This window comes from Athene cunicularia (genome assembly GCF_003259725.1).
Source record: "Athene cunicularia isolate RWA chromosome 17 unlocalized genomic scaffold, athCun1 chr17_part1, whole genome shotgun sequence".
NCBI lineage: Eukaryota > Metazoa > Chordata > Aves > Strigiformes > Strigidae > Athene > Athene cunicularia.
The window spans coordinates 11,444,482-11,464,141 of NW_020799122.1; the positions used below are offsets into that span (position 1 = coordinate 11,444,482).

The 19,660-nt window shown below is 46.4% G+C and overlaps 1 protein-coding gene across 7 annotated transcripts in view; it reads left to right on the forward strand.

The window, feature by feature from the left end:
- ZNF618 (zinc finger protein 618) overlaps positions 1–19,660 on the forward strand; it is a 91,656-nt gene that overhangs the window by 30,282 nt on the left and 41,714 nt on the right. For all 7 annotated transcript variants that reach the window (XM_026860200.1, XM_026860203.1, XM_026860202.1 and 4 more), the window contains exons 6-8: positions 12,781–12,864; positions 17,977–18,066; positions 19,494–19,529. In XM_026860200.1, coding sequence (XP_026716001.1) covers positions 12,781–12,864; positions 17,977–18,066; positions 19,494–19,529 — 210 coding nt within the window. The remainder of the gene's footprint in view (positions 1–12,780; positions 12,865–17,976; positions 18,067–19,493; positions 19,530–19,660) is intronic.

Genomic DNA, 19,660 nt, shown 5'->3' on the forward strand with positions numbered 1-19,660 from the left:
CCCTGAGGGGAGCGCGGTGCCCGCGGCGCCTCGGGGAGCCGGGCGGTGTGCGGGGACGGAGGGGGCCGGAGCCCTGCTGCCTCAGCCGCCCCAGGGGATCCTGGCGCTGCCAGCCCATCTAATGCCTGTGGTCGAGCTTGTAGGATTTTCCTACTTCACACCTAGAATTTGGGGCTGGGGGGGGTCCCTGCCCTGAGGGAGGACGCTGATAAAGCAGAGGGGTTCAGCAGAGGCCCCCGGGCTGCGGAAGTGAGGAGGGGCAGAGGCAGCGAGGCCTGTGCAGCAGGGGAAGAGGTGACAGCGGGAGACTCGGTGGCAGCCTGACAGGCCCTGTGAGGAGGGAAGATGGCAGCTCACAGTGGCGGGATAATGAGAAATAACAGACATCAGGTGGGAGGAATAGAGGCTGAGGCTGCGTTGAAGGAGAAGCTTTTCCCCATGCTGTGGCACAGGTTGTCCAGGGGGGTTGTGTCTTCTGCATCCTTGGAGGTTTGCAAGACCAACCCGGATAATGTCCCGGGTAACCAGGTCTGAGTGCAGAGCAGAGCCTGCCTTGAGCCAGAGGTCAGACCAGAGACCTACTGAGGTCTTTGCCAGCCTGGATTTTGCTCTGATCATGTTAGGCAAGAGCCACAGTTTCCATTGGAAAGGTAAGGTAACAACTCCAGGGGTTACAAAGGGCAGTTTGGGAGCACCAAACTTATCCTGTGAGGGTATGAAAATGTTAGACAGTAAAGAAAAATAATAATTTAAAAGTACAACCATGCCACTTCTTTTGAACTGCTGTGTCTTGAGGCCAGTTCTGTGATAGGTGAAGAGTTGGGGTTAGTGGGGGGGATTCTTGGCTTTCTGTCTGCAGAAGGAAGCAGGACTGACTTCAGTGGAGGTGGGGGATGAAGATCCTCAGCTGAAGCATCTCGATAGCCATCACACAGTGTGTACCCACCCCGGTGCCCACTGGAGGGGAGATGGGCTCTGAAAGGGGGACTTTTCTCTTTCCATCAACCCTATGACATAAGTCCAGCTCTGTGCAGGGAACAGAGACTCCTTCCCAGGCCCCTGTCAGCTCCCTTGTCTCTTTTCCAGTAGGTGTTTTGCTACCCATCAGTGTTTTACCCGTCCCGAGTCTTTCCAGGCCCTTCTGGCCACCTTGCTCAGAGTTTTGACACTGGGCCCTACTGTGTTCAGGCCTAGGCTGTGTGCATCCTGGGCTTGTGCAGGAAGTGGATATAGTAATCTTTCTTGGCAGAGCTTGGGAACCACCTTGTGCAAAACGGTGTTTTTCTCTGTAAGTCATTTTTCCCCTTCTTGTTGTGGGATTTTTCTTGGCTGAGAAAGACAGGGCACGGTGAGGTATGGAGAGTAAGAGGGGAAGAACCATGAGAGTTCATGTCTCTGCTATGTGGGCAAACCCCATGTCGTTCCAACCATAGAAGGATTTCTGTCGGCCTAACTTAGCCTCTTCTGTAGCGGTTGGATCTTGGGGGTCGGGGAAGAGTTGAAAATCACAGATGGAAGTTCTTGAGAAAGAGAGCGACAAGCAGCTGCTCTCTGCACCAGGCTTCAGAGGAGCTGCTGTGGTAGCAGTGGAGCTGGAGCAGGGAGCAGTAAGAAAGGCAGGGACTGCTTCCATGTTCATGCAGGGCTGTGCAAATCTGGCTCCCTCCCCCGTGCAGCAGTTACTGAACCCCCTTTTTACTTGCCACGCTCATTGCTATCCCCAGATAGTCTCTTCTAGCTGAAGGAGTTGGAGGCAAGGCCAAGCCACCAGAGCAGGGAAATGATGAGCGGTGGGCTAGGGGATGGGGAAGTGAGATCCACCAGGACCATTTGCCCCGGTGGAAGAACAGCCTGTGTGTGTCACCTGCCTTAGAGAGTGAACATGAAAGTGCTCGGCCAGTGCTGCTGTTCCTAAGTGCAGATGGTTGTAATTTCCTGACAAAGTCATCTTCCCCTCCTTGCTGCTGCAGTGAAAAAGTTCAGCTGTCTTTACTCCCTGTGCCTTCCCCTCTGGGGCTGGGTTAAATCCCTGGCCTACCCTGGTTGCCTCTACAGGGCTCTTCTCATTTTTCCACTCAATGGCCCTCTTGTTGCCTTGTCAGTCTGTTTGCTCCTCATATATTTTAGGAATTTTTTATGTATCTTTCCTTTCCTGCTATTTTTGTTTTGCCTGCTGCTCCACTGCTGTTCCTCTGCGACCCAGTTTGGCTGTTTACACCCTCTCTATTACAGTCGTCTGTGTTGTTCAAATCTTCCTCTGCTATTTCTATTTCATTTGGAACCTCTAGATTCATGGTCTCTGCAGGCATAGTTTGCTGCCTTCTTCCAGAATTTCTCAATATTTAAGGGGTACAGCAAGATCTTGTTTTCTCTGATGTGCTTCTCTCTGGGGCATAGACTGCATCCATCCCAAACTGGTGTAGATGAGGAGGTCTCTTGTCCAGCAGTGGGTCTTTGGCATTAGTTCAGATAACTAGAACTGCAGGTTTTTAAAAGCTGTTCAAGTTTTCTCCATAGTGACTTTATGGAGGCAGCTGTTACTCACAATGACAGTGAACACCTGAAAGCTTGGTGAAGGCAACCTGGTGTGCCAAGTGAGGAGACACCTCTCTGGCGAGCACTGCACGGGCACCTGGGCTTGGCCCCAGAGCAGCCGAGCTTTAGTGGCAGTCAGCTGTGTTGTGCTCCCCAGACTTACCCTGAGAGCACCAGGTCCTCTTTGTTCTTGGGAGGCAAAGTCTGCATCTTGCCATATGGGGTCTGAGAGTGAGTCGTGCTTGGCCTGTCAGGAGGATGTTACTGACGTGGTGGGTGAAGCTGTGTTGTAATGTGCCTCAGCCTTCAGGTTGGCAGAACCAGTGGTGGTGGTAAGAAGGGGCTGCTGTGGGATGGGCTGGCCTGGCCTTTTTTGCCTGGGCAGAAGGGAGACATGGGGCAAGCTGGATCGCAGCTGAGGCGAGTTGTTTACTTGCTGTCTGCTTAAAGAGGAAAGACAGTGGTGTTTAGAATTTCCAGCTGGGAAGGCACTTTGAAGAGTCCCTTGAGGAAAAACTGTTGCGCTTGGTTATTTTCAGCCTTTGGGGTTTTTAGTCTATAGACTGTTTCTCTGGGACTCCCTTTTTTTGTTTTGTCCCCATTCTTGTAGGGATGCAGATCTGTGGTATTGAAGAGAGGATGTGCTCATGGGGACATAGTTGCATGGCTCTGAGAGCTACTTTCCTAGCCTTGGCTCAGGGTCCAAGACCAGAATTCCCACATGTAGAGAGAAGAAAACAATGCAACCCACAGTGCTAATGTGTTAATAAAAAGGCTTGTGTAGCTGCTACCAACTTTGACTGTCAGGGAGGAGGAGGGGAGGAGAAAAGTTTTGAAAAACACTTTCTATCTGGTATTTTTTCCTAGGCAGGCGTGGCCAGTTTGACATCACATCTAGGTCACTGACTGTTCCTGGTCAAGAGTCTGGCAGTCTTTTCTGAGATGCTCATAAGCCTCTCTGGTTTGCTGCAGACTTTTGGAAGTCCTCAGGAAGAAGGTGTTTGGGCTAGATCTGTCATCCTTCTCCATGGAAATTCCAGTCATGTTTTGGGGAGTTACAAACTTTGTAAAAACAGTCTCCCTCCTGCTGCTCACATACCATGGGAAATTCTTGGCAACCTGACAGATAGCTAAATAAAACCACTGGCAAGCAGGGGTCCAACAAGCCCTGCACCAGCAGGGACAGTGTGCCAGAGACAGGGCTGCGGGAAGCATCACCTCTGACCTGAACAGGTATTTGCACTGTGCTGAGTCCTGAAGCAGGTTGTGTTCAGTGCACATGTCACAGTTTAAGAGCTAGGCTGGCACCAGTGTTGGATCAGCGGTGCCTATACCTGGGAGCTGCAGTTGGGTTAGGAAGTAAACCCAGGATGGTCTCCACGCTGACAGCTTGTTTTGGGGCTCATCCCGAGGAGGTAGAGGGGAGTATGAGCTACCACCAGCACTGCTGTGGTCTCCAGAGCGTGGTAGTCTTGACTGTTTCCAGATCTGTAACTCTGCTACAGATTATGGATTGTAGTATTGGGGCTATCGGATATTGGTATTATTCTTACTCTTTTCTGTAGGAAAGACAAACGTAAGAACATCTCCAAAATAACCATAACTGGATTTCAGAGCTCAGTTAGACTGTAAGTTTTATGGTTTCCCTTGAAACCTTAGTTCATTTGGGAGTGCGTAAGCACCTAAGCTTTTCTCTATATGCTCATTACTGCTTTTCCTAATAGTATCTCTGCCTCTTTGGACCAGCCTAGGACAGAGTTAAGGTCACTCTGGCAACTGTTTATATGTCATTTTCACGCCTGAAATCATGCCTGATTTCAACTTACCAGTGGCCTTTAATACCTGTTTTCAAAATACCAAATGTTAACAACTTCACCAAATAGTGCTACTAGTCCATAGTATTTCTAAGCCTTTTGCCTGGATAAGCCTGGGATCACTTTACTGAGGAGTTAGGTATTCTGGAGGCAGGACGGAGGGAAAGTCACTTGCCAGGGGCAACCAGCGTGTGAGTGGCAAAGGAAGAGAGCACAAGTCTCTGGGCTTGCAGCCCAGTCCCTGTCTGCTGGGCACAGCGTAACGCTGTTGGATTGTGTTTCTGTGCCCTGTGAAAGAAAGCAGAACAGCAAAGGCACAGAGAAACGGGAGGGGAAGAATTGCTAAAAACTGAAGGTTTCTTAAAGTATATCAGGTGTCTTAACTTTCCATACGTCTGGTTAGCTATTAGAGACTTTAGAAGTGTCCCTTTTCTGAGGGGAGAAGTCCTGAGCCTGATGGAGCAATGCTGATTAATATTGTGCGGAGGAGTCTTACCATTCCTGGAATATTTTAATAACATACTGTTAAAAGTGGGAAGAACCGGAAAGAGGTGATTTTGGGAGCTTTGATTTAATCTCCAGTGTGTCATTCAGGTCGGCTGAGTTCAGGGGAGCTGGCTGTTCTCTTGACCTAGTAACAACTTTTTTGAGAACCATAACAAGCAAATTGTAGTTTAAAAGCAGGTAGTACTCACAGGCAGTACTAGCTGTGAATGTGAAGTTTGCTCTGTTAGACGGTCATCATGCCACCAGCCAGTCACTCTGTGGTGTGCAGGAAAACACCATGAAAAAGCAGTCAGAGTAGGACAGCCCAGTTCAAATGCTCCACTCACTTTCATTCCTGATGGTGTTGCAGTTTGTTACTATGGCAATTCAGTGACATTTGCTGGAGGTTGGAAGACTACTAAGGGCTGTTTTGTGGTAGATCCTGTTCTTTCTGTCTCCATCTCCTGCTTTTGCATGTATCTAATTCTATTTAAGAGGCAAAAGCTGGATTTTGTGCTATTTCTCCAAAGCAGATCCCTGTGCTCATGCTGCCAGCAGGTTACTCGTATTCAGCTCTTGAGTGGATTCCACCATTCAGGAGACGCCTGAGCAAACAGATCCTGTCTGTGAGCCCAGACCATCCTTTGCCTGGCAGCGCCTGATGGCCTCCTTCACTCACAACTTAAATTCTAGTGGAAACAGGAGCACTTTCCTACTGCATTGCTGCTAGCTGTGGCCAGCCCCATAGGTTGAAAGCTAGGCTGAATCCACAATGTCCCAAGATGGATCCCAAGTAAAACAAACTGGTTTTTCTTTGTGTCTATTCTGTTGGAGCTCTTTTTTCCCATTTTCAGATAATTTTTTAATATCAGTATTACCACCCTACAGGTGACAGTATTTACCAGGTATTTCAGACCAAGCTGTAGAGTTACCAGGTTGCAGGAGGGTCAAAATGTGGTCTTTGGATATTGTGTGACAGTGTTATGTCACCTCTACACGCTGTGATGAGCAGCTCTTCCCAGACCATCATGGTACAGTTGTGCTGGGGTAGGTGGGAAGTTCTGGCACTACCGAGTGTCCTGCCTGAATCTCTCCCAGGAGGAGGCTGGTATCTCTCTGTGTTGCCCTTTGAACTGGATAGAGAAATTACTGTATTTACTGGAAAAGAATGGATTTACCAGAGCCCTTAATAGTTATGTGACTGGACATTGTGGAGGAAGATACACAGGAATGGACAGTGCCAAGGGTGAGTGGTGGCCCCTGCGTGCCTGAGGCAAGGGGGACAGCAGCAGTACAGATGGGAGAGGAGCTGCAGCCAGGCTGTGGCCATTGGGGCTGGTGGGAGGCACTGGCTGACCTGAGATAGTGTCATACCAGCAGCCAGGCTGGAGCCTGCCTGAGCAGCAGCACCCTACAGAGCAGGAGCTGGTGGCAGCTGGCAGAGCACAGCTGCAGCAGGAGCAGCCGCAGAGCCGAGCTACAGAGCAGTAACTCCTGTGCCTAACACAGCAACGGCCTGTAGCTTCCCTCCTGTCTCCCACAGAGGAGGGGGGCTTAACTGTGCTTTCCTGAGGGAGGAAGAGCATTCCCCTATGGTCAGGTAAAGGTGGCATGTGCTGGGGTCTGCAACGGATCTTACTGGAGTGTTGGAAACCCTATGCAAGAGACAAGCTCTCAGCCTGCTGCGAGGTACCGAGTTACTGGCATTGATCAGGCTGTATGTGAGCTCAGTGAGTGTCTGTTCATCAGGAGTAGCTGCTGATTGCTCCTGAAACTAGAGTTCATGCCTCTGAGCTAGCACTTGAATGCATTTTTCCTTCTAGTTATCCCAAGAGAAGACCTTCCCCTAGCACAAAGGCAGGGTAAAAATTTAGTAGGTGAAATTGGTGATTGGCACTGACAAAACTTTGGGCTGGCATTGATAGCTGTGAGCTTGCAAGAATTTTAGAAGTATATGGGCTCCAGAAAGTTTCATTGCTTCATAGTTAGAACATCTGCAAGGTTGGTTTTCTAATGTGTTGTTCAGAAATTTGCTGTGCAGACAGTTGCTCAACCTCTCAGTCATGAGGCCTTTCCCAGTGCTTTCCCTGCTAGCTCCAGGTAGGCCTTTCTGCCAGCAGACAATCTTAACTGCTCTTCACTGCAGTTAAACTGAAGTCTTGTCTTTCCTTCTGTGGCTCCCAGACTCAATCACCCTTCCCAGTTTATGGCAAATTTTTAATGTGTTATGCGTTGCTTTCCCTATTGAAGTGAGTTGGGTTATTGTGCTGAGGGTACAAAGTTTGTGTAATTGAAGGTTTACATGGATACTGGTACCCTACAGAGAGGAAAACACAGATCAGTCTTCCAGGGAAGACAGGATGCAGCAGGCGATACAGAGAGTTCTTGAGCTCTTTTGGTACGGTCCAGTCTTCAGCATCCTCTTCCGCTGACAACTGACCCTCAAGAAGAGGCTGAGAAATGGCTAGACTCTGCTCTCTCACGTGACAAACTACTGTAGTGCAGACCTGTCCTGGTTCAGCCAGGATAAAGTAAAGTTTTCCCCAGCAGAGAGAGAGGGGGAAGGGATCTCCAGCCGGGTTATTCATACCGTGCTGACGTCAGGTCTGGGGGTGGAACCTTTTCCTTGCTCCTTGGTGGGTTTAGGAGGGAATTTGGCTTTCCATAGACCAGCTAGCGGTATTTCTCTGTATATCGTTTGTCTTGTTCACTGTTATTGCTGTTTATTGTTGTTACTATTGATACTGTTGTTATTCAGATTGTTCTATCACTGTTGTATTAAATTTCTTGTTATTTTAGCTGGGATCTGTGTCTAACTTCCAGCCCGACCGATGCGGGTGGGGGAGGGGCAACGGCCACGTGCTCTCTCATCCCGGCAAGGATTAAAACTTGCACAAGACCAAAGTCATATTGCAAACTACAACTACAAAATCCCAAGAAGGCTCCAAGGCTGCCAGTTCTACCAGGGCAATCAGGGGAAAGAAAAGCCAGTCGGCACATTTTCCTTGTGCTGTGTAACATAAGAGCAAATACCAGGGAAGGTGGGGATGCGCAGTGTCTGCTGCAGTGTCACAGAATTAAAAATAACTGCTTTTAAGGATAGAGAACCTTGTAATGCTGGCCATACCAAAATGATCTTCAGAAGAGGTACTCCAGTCCGTTGTGTACGTGATGCAGCATGCAGCACAGCCCAGTATCTCTTGGTTTTTGGGTTACTAGCTGAGCATCACCATCCCTTGTTCAAAGCTTGACTCCAAGCTTGGGCTTTGCCATAGTCTAGAGGGAAGCTCGTGGCTCTGGTACAGCAGAGCTGGCTGCCGGGGACTAGTCACCCTGTTCAGCTCTCTCATGCTGAAGCTCCCACATTGTGGCACAATTTTTTAGTGGGTGACTTACGATGTCTGAGTCATTTCTCTTTGCCAGATCTTCAGTCCCTTTTATCAAGTATCTAGATATAGTGAAGGATTATGCCTCAGTGCAAGATCTGTTTTAGCTTGTGTTCATATCCCAACTCCTGGTAGCTCTCTCTAATTTTCATCAGATTGGTGATGGGTCAGGAGGTGTGTCTTTTGAAAACTAGATAAAACTGCTGTCGTCTGGGAGCTTTATTTTCTCCTTCATTCACAGTAGTGTCAGACTTGCTTATTGTGTGCTGGATTGTACTTGGATGCTGGGCTAAGATAGGATGTTCACTGATAGGAGAGGACACTGACTTTCATCTGGATCTGTGGGTGCTGTAGGCAGCAAACAGAAGGCTTTTCTTTCCAGTTTCTTAACTCATCACCTGTGTACTGGACAGCACCCATGACGAGTGTGTGTCTCCACTGTGTGACATTATTTAGTTACAAGGAGAGAAAAGGAAAATTGCAATTTTTTTTTTTTTTCAAAATGGAATACATAGTAAATATTTCACAACCCCATAAATAAAAAATGATTGGCCTGATCTTTTAAGAGCATATTTCCCTTTGGGCTCTGACTAAGCATGAGAAAGTTCAGCCTAAGAAGGAATTTATTTGAAAAAGCAGTGAAAGGTTAGAAGCAAGGATGTGGGCTGGAATATGCCTTGCAAACGTTAACTGTGGAGGCGTGGTGCTAATGCCTTACATGTGCAAAAACATTTTGAGGGTTGTGAATTTAAACCATGAAATTAATATATTCAAAATTAAGGTTTTCTTGCCCAGACCTTACGCATACAGGACATGGTGACTTTAATGTTCTGACTTGTGATGGAAGGATGCGTAAGTGGTTTGCTGGTGTTAATATAAGGTTAAGGAGGAACCTTTAGCATCTCCGTTTCTTGATTAATTTTAAATATTCAAATTTGCAACCCTAATGTTTCCTTAAAAACAAATTTAGCTTTTGATTTTGTTTTACTCTTTGGGGGGGTACCAAAGCAAGAAATGGAAAGTTCCACTGTTGTGCTTGGTAAAACTTACTAATGCCTTACACAATTAAAAGCCTGCTGTAAATGATGTGTGTGTGCGTGCACACCCACGTACACATGCAGAGTGAATGGTTAGTCATTTACAGCTTTGTGATTAATTTTGCCAGTGTTCTTATTTACTAATTCTCCTGCTCCTTGGGGAGAGCTATGAAAATGGATTTGATTTTTCTAATGTGTTTGCATTTTAAGTAGGTAAAGTCTCTTTAGATTCCCATTTGCCTAACAGGTAGATGAATATGTTCATCTTCAAATTTAAATGACCAATGGGCTGAAACCAAGAATGATAAATTTTGGTGCAGGAGGAGGACATTAGGAAAGTAACAAGGAACTTAGATCTGGGATATACAGTGTGAAGAAATTTTGATCTTAAGGCGTGACATACTTTCCTTCAGTGCTGTAGTTGTTGCCTTTCACAAAAGCATGTTTCTTAGCAGCTCTTGGGCTGGGGCCATTCATTCTACCCTGGAACAAGACTGTTTTGGCAAGACGCAACACTTTCCATTACACCTTAACAGCGGTTACTGCTGTCTTGCTCTTACATTCTTCTTCTTTGAGCACCTTGCGGGACTGAAATGGGAGAGAATTTTATCACTGCAATTTCTCGGGTTTTCTGTAGCATGAGACCCATTTCCATTTGCCTTTTTCTGCTGCTATTTGATAGGTCTGACCCAGTGCCTTCACATTACAGCACCAATGTCTTTTTTGAGACTGAGTGAAACAGGTCCTGGACCTGGTTTTTAATAGGGTAAATTTGAAGTTGCTCTTCCGACATAACTTCTATACTAAGGGTTCTTTTTGGATGTTCTCACTTTAGGTATCCTACTGGGTCTTGGCTTATAACCAGATAAGGTGTGCTCAGGAGCATGACACTGCAGTCATGTGGGAGGTCTTGATGTTTGTCCTGCAGCTCCATAGCTCTGGAGAGGATCAGTTTCTCTGTGTGTAGTTTTAATCTAAGGTTTTAGAAAAGAAGACTTTTAGGTTGTCCATAAATCTGTGATCTTCACATGATCTTATACAGAAAATTGCTAATATACTCATACAAATTAAATATTTCCCCCTTTCCCAGATACTACATAGACCACATTTACAGAAATCTGGATGTTAATACTTTGCAACAAATCTCTTAGAGGGTTCCTAGGCAGAAAAATTGATGGAGAAATATATTTATTCTATTAACAAAGGATAAGAATTTTAGTAATTCCTGACTGGTTTGATAATCCATCAGTTTGTCCTGAAGATGCGAGGAGAACTTTACTGAAGATAGAAATACATGCCTCCACTGTTCATTAAGAAGGAATACACTCCATCTTCCAACATGGGTTGAAATTCAGCAGCAGCAAAGGTGTACAAACAGCAATGCCATTCAGTTAGTTCATGTTCTTTCACCCTGAACCTTTGTTCATTGAGCTGCTTATTGGTATTTCAGCAATGCTGAACCTGAATAGCACACAAAAACCCAAAACACTTTAAGTATTTAAGTTCTCAGTATTTTCACTTCTAAGGATGTGCATAACCAGGAAAGGCAGAGCAATACAAGAGCTACCTTCTTAAGTCCTCTTCCTTTCAACCTAAGTGAAAAGGTAACAGTTTTGATTATCTTGGGTGATTGTGAAGAGGAGAGTTCTGCATCCTTCCTAGCTTTTTAATTTGAAATTTTATTGAAATTTGAAATTTAATTTGAAAATTTAATTTTAATTTGTTCTTTATGAGGTTTTATGGAGCCCAGATCTCTTCTTCAGTGCTGCTCAGTCACTTAACTATCACTTTTCCTTTTCACTTTGGAAACTTAGACACTGAAACTACATGTGAATTCCCATCTGAAAATCACAGTAAGAACAAAATTTCTAGTCATGAACAAATAAATAGGAAAAAGTCAAGATGAGGTTTGCTTTTCCTTTATGAAACTTTCAGTGCTACGTCATTTGATCTAAACAGTTCTGAAGTAGGTAAGTAGTGTGTTGCCAGCCAAAACATTTTGATTCCAAAAGAGGTTAAAATCAAATGGCCTCTATTGTGTGTTGTGCATAACTCCCCAATGTGGACTGAATTGATTTTTTCACTTAAGATGAAGATTCAGCATCCTTATTGGTAGAAAAGATAAATCATTCTGCATCAACAAGTTAGGTATGTACAAGTACACCTATTTTTTTAAAAAGTTATGCAAGATTGAGGCTGTTAAGTGCAAATTGCTGGTAGTAGCACCTTAACACACTTTTCAGCATTCTTTATCTTACACGTAGTTACAACTTGAATAAAAAAGAATCCAACACTACTCTGAAGTGACACCATAATGAAGACATATGAAACTAGATCTTCTGGCATTAATTGTATTGTCTGTAGTGTCTGAATTTCATCATGGAGTCTGAATATCCTGGTTCATAATATTGATTTTGGGGTATAATTGTGAAGCACTGTAATATTTTTGCTTTAAATTGCTGATACTTGCTGTCTGTTTGGGTTTACCTTTGACACGTTTCTAACTGTGGGAGAAGGAAGTTCATGGATGTGTAACATCCTGAGAACGTCTGGGAAGTCTTTTCTCTCTCAACGTCCAGTGAGTAGTACCCAAAACATCCTTTTCTTAAAATGTTTAAAAAAAAAAAAATTACAGTATGTGACCATCAGACTGTTAAGAACAAGGGGGCTATCTTTCAAAAATGAATTCAGGATATTCCCCTCTGTATGGAAGTTCCTGCTAGTCTGCCATCAAGTTTCCAAACCTGGAAGGATTGCACACAGCCCTGGATGGGCTGCATTTCAGTCTCCATCTTGCTGATAGGTTCAGCTGACACGTGGTTTGGATAGTGTATCACGGAATTCGTGGCGTTCACTGGCTGCCTACTTGAAAGCACAAGCTTTGTGAAGCATGGTGCTAGGTTAAACCAGTGTGTGCCTAGATGTCTACAGTGTTCCTGACAAAGGCCAAATGTTTGTGGGAAGGAAATAAATGATCATGAAATGAGTGATCTTGGAATAGTTTGCCCCCAGGGAAAGTTTTTTTCCTAACCCCCACTTAGGAGCTGGCTTGTGCCTTTGTTTGTGAGGGTTTCTGTCCTTTCCAAATTTCTGGATTTTATTATTATTTAATCCTTCCTAATGTAACTCTGGATACTTTAATCCTCTTAAGGGGTTGCTGCTGACTTTGGGCTCAGTCCTGCTCCCTTTTCAAGGAATTTTGCCATTATACACCTTTAAGTTGAGCTCTGATGTAGATTGCAACTGATTTTACTGGCAACTCTCTACTTGGCTGTAAAATACAGTTGTAAAGCTCATAACTTCTGTGCAAGAACACAGTTTGGATGAGGAGTAGATGGAGGTCTACAGGCAGTAAGCTCTGTGTCTGCAAACTTGCATTCTGCCTTTCCCCTCTGCCAGTCCAGCATCTAGGAAGAAGCCCCTAAAGATTCCAAAGGGTTAGGCCAAAGGAACTGTCTGTGAACCTGCGCGGGGAATATCCTGCTAGCTTAGGAAGCCATAAATATGTTCCTTTCCATCTAGGTGCCCTTCTGACTGCGGAAAGGGAGAAGAAGCCTCTCTCCAGAGCTGTCTTTGTGCTGCCCTGGGTGGAATCCACAGAAACAAGTGAGGGTCCCAGATGCTTTTGCTCCCTGCTGTGCTGTAAGGAAGCAGTAGCTGCACTTCGGTTCTTTTTCTGGGGAGGCTGTTCAGGTAGTCTGTGCTCGGGACACAGCTTGGAAAGGTGTTTCCCAGGGGTGAGCATGCAGCACATATCTCAGAAAATGCCAGCCTTTCCTGGTTCGTTGGATCAGGTGGATTTGGCTCATACTGGAAGAGTGTTGAAGTTGCTCATGGTTCCTTTCAGTGCGGCAGACATCCTGGGAAAGGTGATTCTTTTTCCAGGCACTGCTACACAGCCATTCACCAGCTCCAGCCCTCTGTGTTTATCACCAGCAGAACCCATAAGGACTCCAGCAGATTTTCAGGAAACAGTTAAGAAATGTGAAACTGAGCATCAGAACATCTCATGGACTGTCCTGCGATCCACTGGCCATGGCTGCAGAGTCGATGCTGATATTTTGTTGTCATATAAGCCTCACTCAGAAAGCCTGTTTTGGGGGAGAAACATTACAACCTCAAATAGAGAGATGACAGATAAATGTATTGCACTGGGCTTAACTGTAAGAAGTCCAACCCCCTTCCCTTTCAGAGATGCTGCTGGACTTCACAAACTGGGCAGCTTGTTTCCCAAGGTGGGCCGGGAACATGGAATTCCTGGAGTTTAGTGCTTCCTTTGCCATTCTCAAACCTTCTGGTGTAGAGGTGCCCCCCCAACTATGGAGCAGGACAAGTTGTGCTGTCCAGACTGCCCTCTCCCTTAATTTTGCTGCTTCTTTCTTGACTGAGACCTGGAACACTGATGGATTTTAGGCATAAATCAGGAGGCTGCTGCAATCTGTGTACATTCAGCAGTTGTGCCCTTCCACATTTGGAGTCTCTGCCTACTGGACGGCTATTGCTGCAGTGCTCGGTAAGAGTAGGATCACTTTGGATTCAGGAGCATCTGCAAAGTGCCTGGTTGCCGTGAGAGCTCCTCTATCAAGTCTCTTTTGTGGCTTCGTCCATTTGAAAGGTCAGTGTGAATTCTGTGTCGGCTGGGAATTGTTCTTCATCTCGGAGGAGTCCTTCAGAAGCTCCCACAGCCCGCTGTGTGGAGACCCCATCGTTCTGCACCCTTAGCGGGGTGTGCTGTCAGCGTTGCTGGGATGTCGGCTGGGTGATGTATGTAACTGTTTCCAGCCTGGCTTTCTGTGATGCTGGGTAGAGCTCTATGAGCCCCATGGAAACTACTTTGTACAGAGTTTCTGTGGTCTTGCTGGGTTGAGTGCTCTGTATTTCCAGCTTGTGTCACAGGAGGCCCCCCACCTTTCCAAACATTTCTGGTGGCCATTGCTCCCTTCCTGGGTTTGCAGAGCAAAATGCCCTGAGGCCCTGGGCCTAAGGAAGGAAACCTCTTCCACCTTCTGCTGTTGGGCATGTGCTCTCTGCCCTCCCTCTTTCCTGCCAAAATGAAAGACGTACTTTCTTCTCTGCTGAATATTTGAAGCAAAACAACCCAAGTAATCTCAGAATGTAACCGCTTGAAAGAAGGGTGAGCTGTCATCCCTAGGGCAGGGTATTTCAGCAGCTACGAGTCACTGCTGAACACAGACCACGTGGCAGGAGACAGCCAGCAGCAGCCCTGGGAGACAGGCAGAGAAGAGCCACATGTTGTCTGTCTTTTACTGGAGGTGCGCTTGACTTGCGAGCACAGTGGTCAGAAATGCTTTCAGGTCCCCTGGAGTTATTTCTTGGGGTTCTTGAAAAACAGGCCTGTTTGCCATCTCAAAATGTCAGTCCTTTCTACCCAAGGAAGAGCCTTGTAACAAAGCTGTTGCTTGCCTCTTTTTCTACTAAATCACAGAGGCACAGAATCATTCAGGTTGGAAAAGACCCTTGGGATCGTAGTAAGATGCAGTGCTGTCTTTTGGTGCATGCATTTCACAAGATTAAATGTGGGCGGACTGAGTACATAAGGCTGTTACTCCTTCAACATCTTCCTGGAATCACTGCTCCCCTTGGAAAGAGTCATGAGCATGAAGGAGGAATGATGATACTTGTTGGAATTTGTTTTTTAAATAGATGTCTTCTAAGCATTTTGAAACCCTAGGTTTGCAGCAGTGTAATAACAGCAATTGCCCAGCTTGCAGCAGGAATGTGTTCTGTAGGACTTGTTGCCTGAATATTCAACAAGGGACATCACTGGACTTCTGTGCTAGTGGGCTGATTGGTATCTTTGCCTGTATTTTTCCTTCAGTCCTAATAGTGCCTGTTGTATGTTGTTGCTCTTGCTGGAGCTGTCCTGCATTACTCTCTACCTGGTGACGGGAGGGAGCTTGAGTCTGAGCAGACTGGCTTAAGTAGCATTAGTTTGGCTGTGTGTGGTGCCATCTCATCAGAGGTTGAGAGATGGGGGTGTCAGTCTGGGCCTGCAGGCATACCTGAGCACTTGGAGTCCCTCAGAGCTAGTAGTGTACAGGTTAACAGTGCTCAGGGAGTCTCTTGCTAAGCAAGCTGTCGCTGCTGGGAACAGCACTGGAAGTGTTTGACAGCTGTCAGCAAAGACAGCTTTATTGGGTGAGGAGGAGGAAGTCCTTGGTTGCAGCCCTGCAAGAGCGTCCTTTGTTTAGAGAGGGTAAAGCTCAGCTACCTGTCAGCAGTCTCTGGATACTTCCTGAATTCTCTCTTAACCACCTTGTCTCTGGGACTTGTCACCGTTTGCTGGGTGTTCTCTCCTTTAGTGTCGAGGAATAGATCAGTACCAGCACCAGCTGGAAGGAATTCTTACTTCTCTGAACAACTTGTTTCACTGTAATGTCCGGAGGTCATTCTTCCTTAGGGAGAACAGTCCCCTAAGAGAACAAGCAAACCCCTGTTCTCTTGGGGTGTGCTGTTGTACTTTTTCTCGTGCTTTCATTTACCCCACACTGCTTAGGGAAGGAAGTGGTCATACCCAACACGTGCTACTCACATCTCCGCTGTTGACAGTGAGACCCCCGCAGTCTTTCCTAAACGTAGAGAGAATACAACTAGCCATGCCTGTACTGAGTCTGTGAAATGGTGTGCCTATAGCATTCACTTTTATTCTGTTCTAACAAGTCTCCTTACATATCAAGCATATTTGTTCCAGACTCAGACCATCATAGATTTCTTCCTCCAAAGGGAGGTATTGAAAGTCTTTGGTATTTGGTGGATAACTCTGAAGAATTAGACTTCAGTTTGTCTACCACATGGCTCCTTGCACTTCAAAAAGGAGGTTGGTTGCTTGTCTTGGGGACACCCAGTGATGTGGGACTGATTACTGATGACATGTGATGAATTTTCTTTGCTAATTATTGACTGTATTTTATTTTAGCAACAGACAGATAGATATTCACTAGCAATTGTTAGGTTCCCCTTGTTGTCAGAAAGGGTCCAGGGTAGATTGCGACCCTCGGTGCTGTTGTATGACCACAGAAGGAGGCTGCGGAAGATTATGTAATGAAACCTAGTTACATGTGACCCACCAGTGCTTTTATCAACGGAATGCTCTCACAGTCCTGTTGCACTTCTCCTCCTCCTCCTCTTCCTTAAGCAGTGCCCTGTCTGAAGCAGTGAATCCTTTTCATCCCGGTCCATGTGCCTGGGCTCTGTCTCGCTTGTTCAGCCTAGACTCCTAAAAATCCCTTAGATTTAGCTTAGCGTTGCTGTGCTCTGATTAAGCTTCCAGTATTTTTGGCAGCACAGGGGCAGAGTTCCAATGCCCAGCTCTTTAACTCCTTTTATATTTGGCATTTTTCTCTTCTAGATCAGCATAGCATAACAGATCTGCCAAGCAGAATAAAGGGCAGAAAGTGATTCTTTGCTTAGTGCTGGAAGCCCAGGTGCTGATGGGCTGCAGCAGTGAACCCAAGTGAGCGATGAGGCTGTACCGGTGCGTAGTAGCTTAGAACAGTTGTTTATTTTAAAAACAAAACTATTGAGAAGTAAAATAAAGGTTTACTTAAAGCGCACACTCTGGTGTGTTGAACACGGTGTAGAAGAGGTAAACCCAAGGCCTTAACTTTTGTACTCATGTGTCCACACGATTAGCAACAGCTGAGCTGCTGGGGGGGAGCTTCCTGAACGGCCGCTCATCTGTGGAGCCACGGTAGCTGACATAGAACACGTTAGTTTGTGGCACGAGCTGATGTGTTGGACCTTGTTTGCAGTGGGCTAGTAGCACCCAACCCCTCAGCTACTGTGGCTGGCTGACAAGTATAATGCTGCAAGTTGCAGGGGGGTGACTACTTATGGATGGCCGTCTGTGCCCCGAGGTGTATGTCAGACATCAGAAGATGGAGGAACCCCAGCCAGCTGACCAGTGGCATTTTCCTCCTACAGGGATGTGACAGCTGATCCAAAGATGATTGTTGTTGCCAGTCAGACCAAAATGAATTCAGAAGCATCTTGAGCTTTTTGGCATCTGTCTGTCTTCCCCACACAGCTGCGGTGAAGGGGGTCTGTTGTTGCTGGGATGAAGGGACGCTCTCTGGGGCCCAAACGTAGACAGAACCAGGCTCCATCAGTCCTCCTGCTCATCGAGCACCTTACTGTCCTGCCTGCTTTGGACCGTTGGTTCTCTTTGGTGTTGTTTGCTGTTAATGTGCCCGTCAGCGATCTCAGATGCAGTTAGTAGTCAGTGAGCAGCAGCAGTGAGAACCACGTGTGCTATGAGCGTATAGGCACACCCAGTCCTGTTGTAGTTGGCACACCAAGACTTTGACCTCTGACAGCTCACAGGTTGGCTCAGTGTTGAGTTCTGCCGCTTTGTCCCTGTCCTGACCAGCACTTGCCTGCCATAGCCGTGAACTTCCAAAGGAGGATTCTGCAGGGCCTGCTGCTCTGCGTCTTCATTGCTGTGAGATCTTACGGGGGCTCTACTGGGGAGCGGAGCTGCCTGAATAGGAAATAACAAACCAGAATATGCCCCAAGCCACATAGCATGGGGCCTGCAGGGGACATGGTGAAGCGGTGGTTGTCTGCGTGCCTTAGAGATTTGACAGGGCATGTGGGATGAATGTAACTGCATGGGGGTGTCTGACTGGGCAGCAGAGTCTGCAGTGCTTGCCTTCTACCTCAGAGTTTCTGAAGTGGCCTGTTTTCTTCTTTCTACAGACAATTTTAGGTACACATGTGACATCTGTGGGAAAAAATACAAATATTATAGCTGCTTCCAAGAGCACAGAGACCTGCATGCCGTGGATGGTGAGTACTGTTTTGACATTTAAGTCCCCCAAACTAGAATAAGAAGTCTTTTCTGTGTTATTCTGGGGAAAGGCCAAACGTGGTTCTGCAGGACTGTGTGGCCCACCGTGTACAGGACATGGCACAGCATGGATTGCTCTTTGTCAGAGGAGGCCCGGTCCACAGGTGCTGCAAGAGGAAGTTTGTTGTGCTTGATTCTCTTTTCGTGCATCAAAGTAATACTCTGTGATGGGACCTGTAGTCCTTGCAGTCTTTCTTATCTGTATGAAGGTTCATGGTTAGGATAGATACCCTAGAGCTGAGTCCCTCAAGGTAAATTGTCAGTATGGCTACTCGCTGGGCAAGAGTTAGTTGCCTTTTAGTTTTTGACTTCACAGGATTATTCCCAGTGTGCTCCTCTGTGAGAAACCACATTTCAGAGTTGACAGGTGTTGTTTCATCCTTGTTAATCACCATGGTAGTGAACAGGTGCAGTTGTCAGTGGTTCTTATGGGCCAGTTTTTCCTCTGTGAATGTAGATTTGGCCTAAGCTGGTGACACTCGGACAGAAGCAGACACCCTCCTCCAGAAGCAGTGTTCCTGTTTGCTATATTGGGCGAAATAGAAGCAGCAACATCATATCTTTGGCTTTCTCCCTGCTTTCTGGGCATCTAAAGCTCCTCAGCGCAGAGCCCACAGATACTTAGACCCTCGCTTGTGTATGCTACAAGCCTGTTGGTTTTGCTCTTCTCTTGGCCAAGGAGGGAGCACTGGCAGGATTTTAGAGAGAAGCTGCTTGGAAAGATTTTGTATGGCTGTGGTGTCTCAGAAAAGCAAGTGGTTTTTCACAGTATGTGGTGTCCAGAAGAATTGCTGGTTTTGACTGGAATGTGTGGACATCTGAACATGCTCTAAGAACAGCCAGTGTTCTCATGCAGTGCACCACCACAAGTTCCCTTCCTCCCATAGGGAGCCAAAATTAAATTGCTGGGACTGAAAGTCACTGTGACATGGCTGTGTCTGCTTCCGTCAGAAATGTGTCTTCATAGCTATGGTTCAGAGGGGTATGCCTAGGGTTATGAGAGGGCTTTGGAAATGGCTTCCACTTGTGTCTTGCAATGACACTGTTTGTCTCAGTTCCTCCAGGGGCCTGATGGTGTCTTAGCAATCACAAGTGTGAGGCAGCTGTGCAGCTGAACTTCACATGGGGCTGTGTTAGTGTCAGGACAAAGGCCTTGAGAATCTGTGTATATTAGGGCTGGGCATGCTTAAATAGTTCATATGTGGATGCTGCTGGGAAGAGGAGGGTCTGGGGCACAAAGCCTGGTTTATTCTGTGGGGCTGAAATATGCTGAAGCGGTGTGTGAAATACAGGAGGAAAACAAGGCCATTTAAGAGGATTTAATTTCTGTTTTGTTTCTTCCCCTCCTTCTTCTATTCTGTGTTAGTTTTTAGTGTGGAAGGGGCCCCAGAAAACCGGGCAGGTAAGCCGAGATCCTTCCTGTGCTTTATTTCACAAACCTTTTCAAGTAGTTCAGGCACAGCAGGTTGATTCTACACTTGTAAGAGTCGAGTTTTGTCACTGATTGCAGCAGGAGAGGGAGCATCCTCTCTC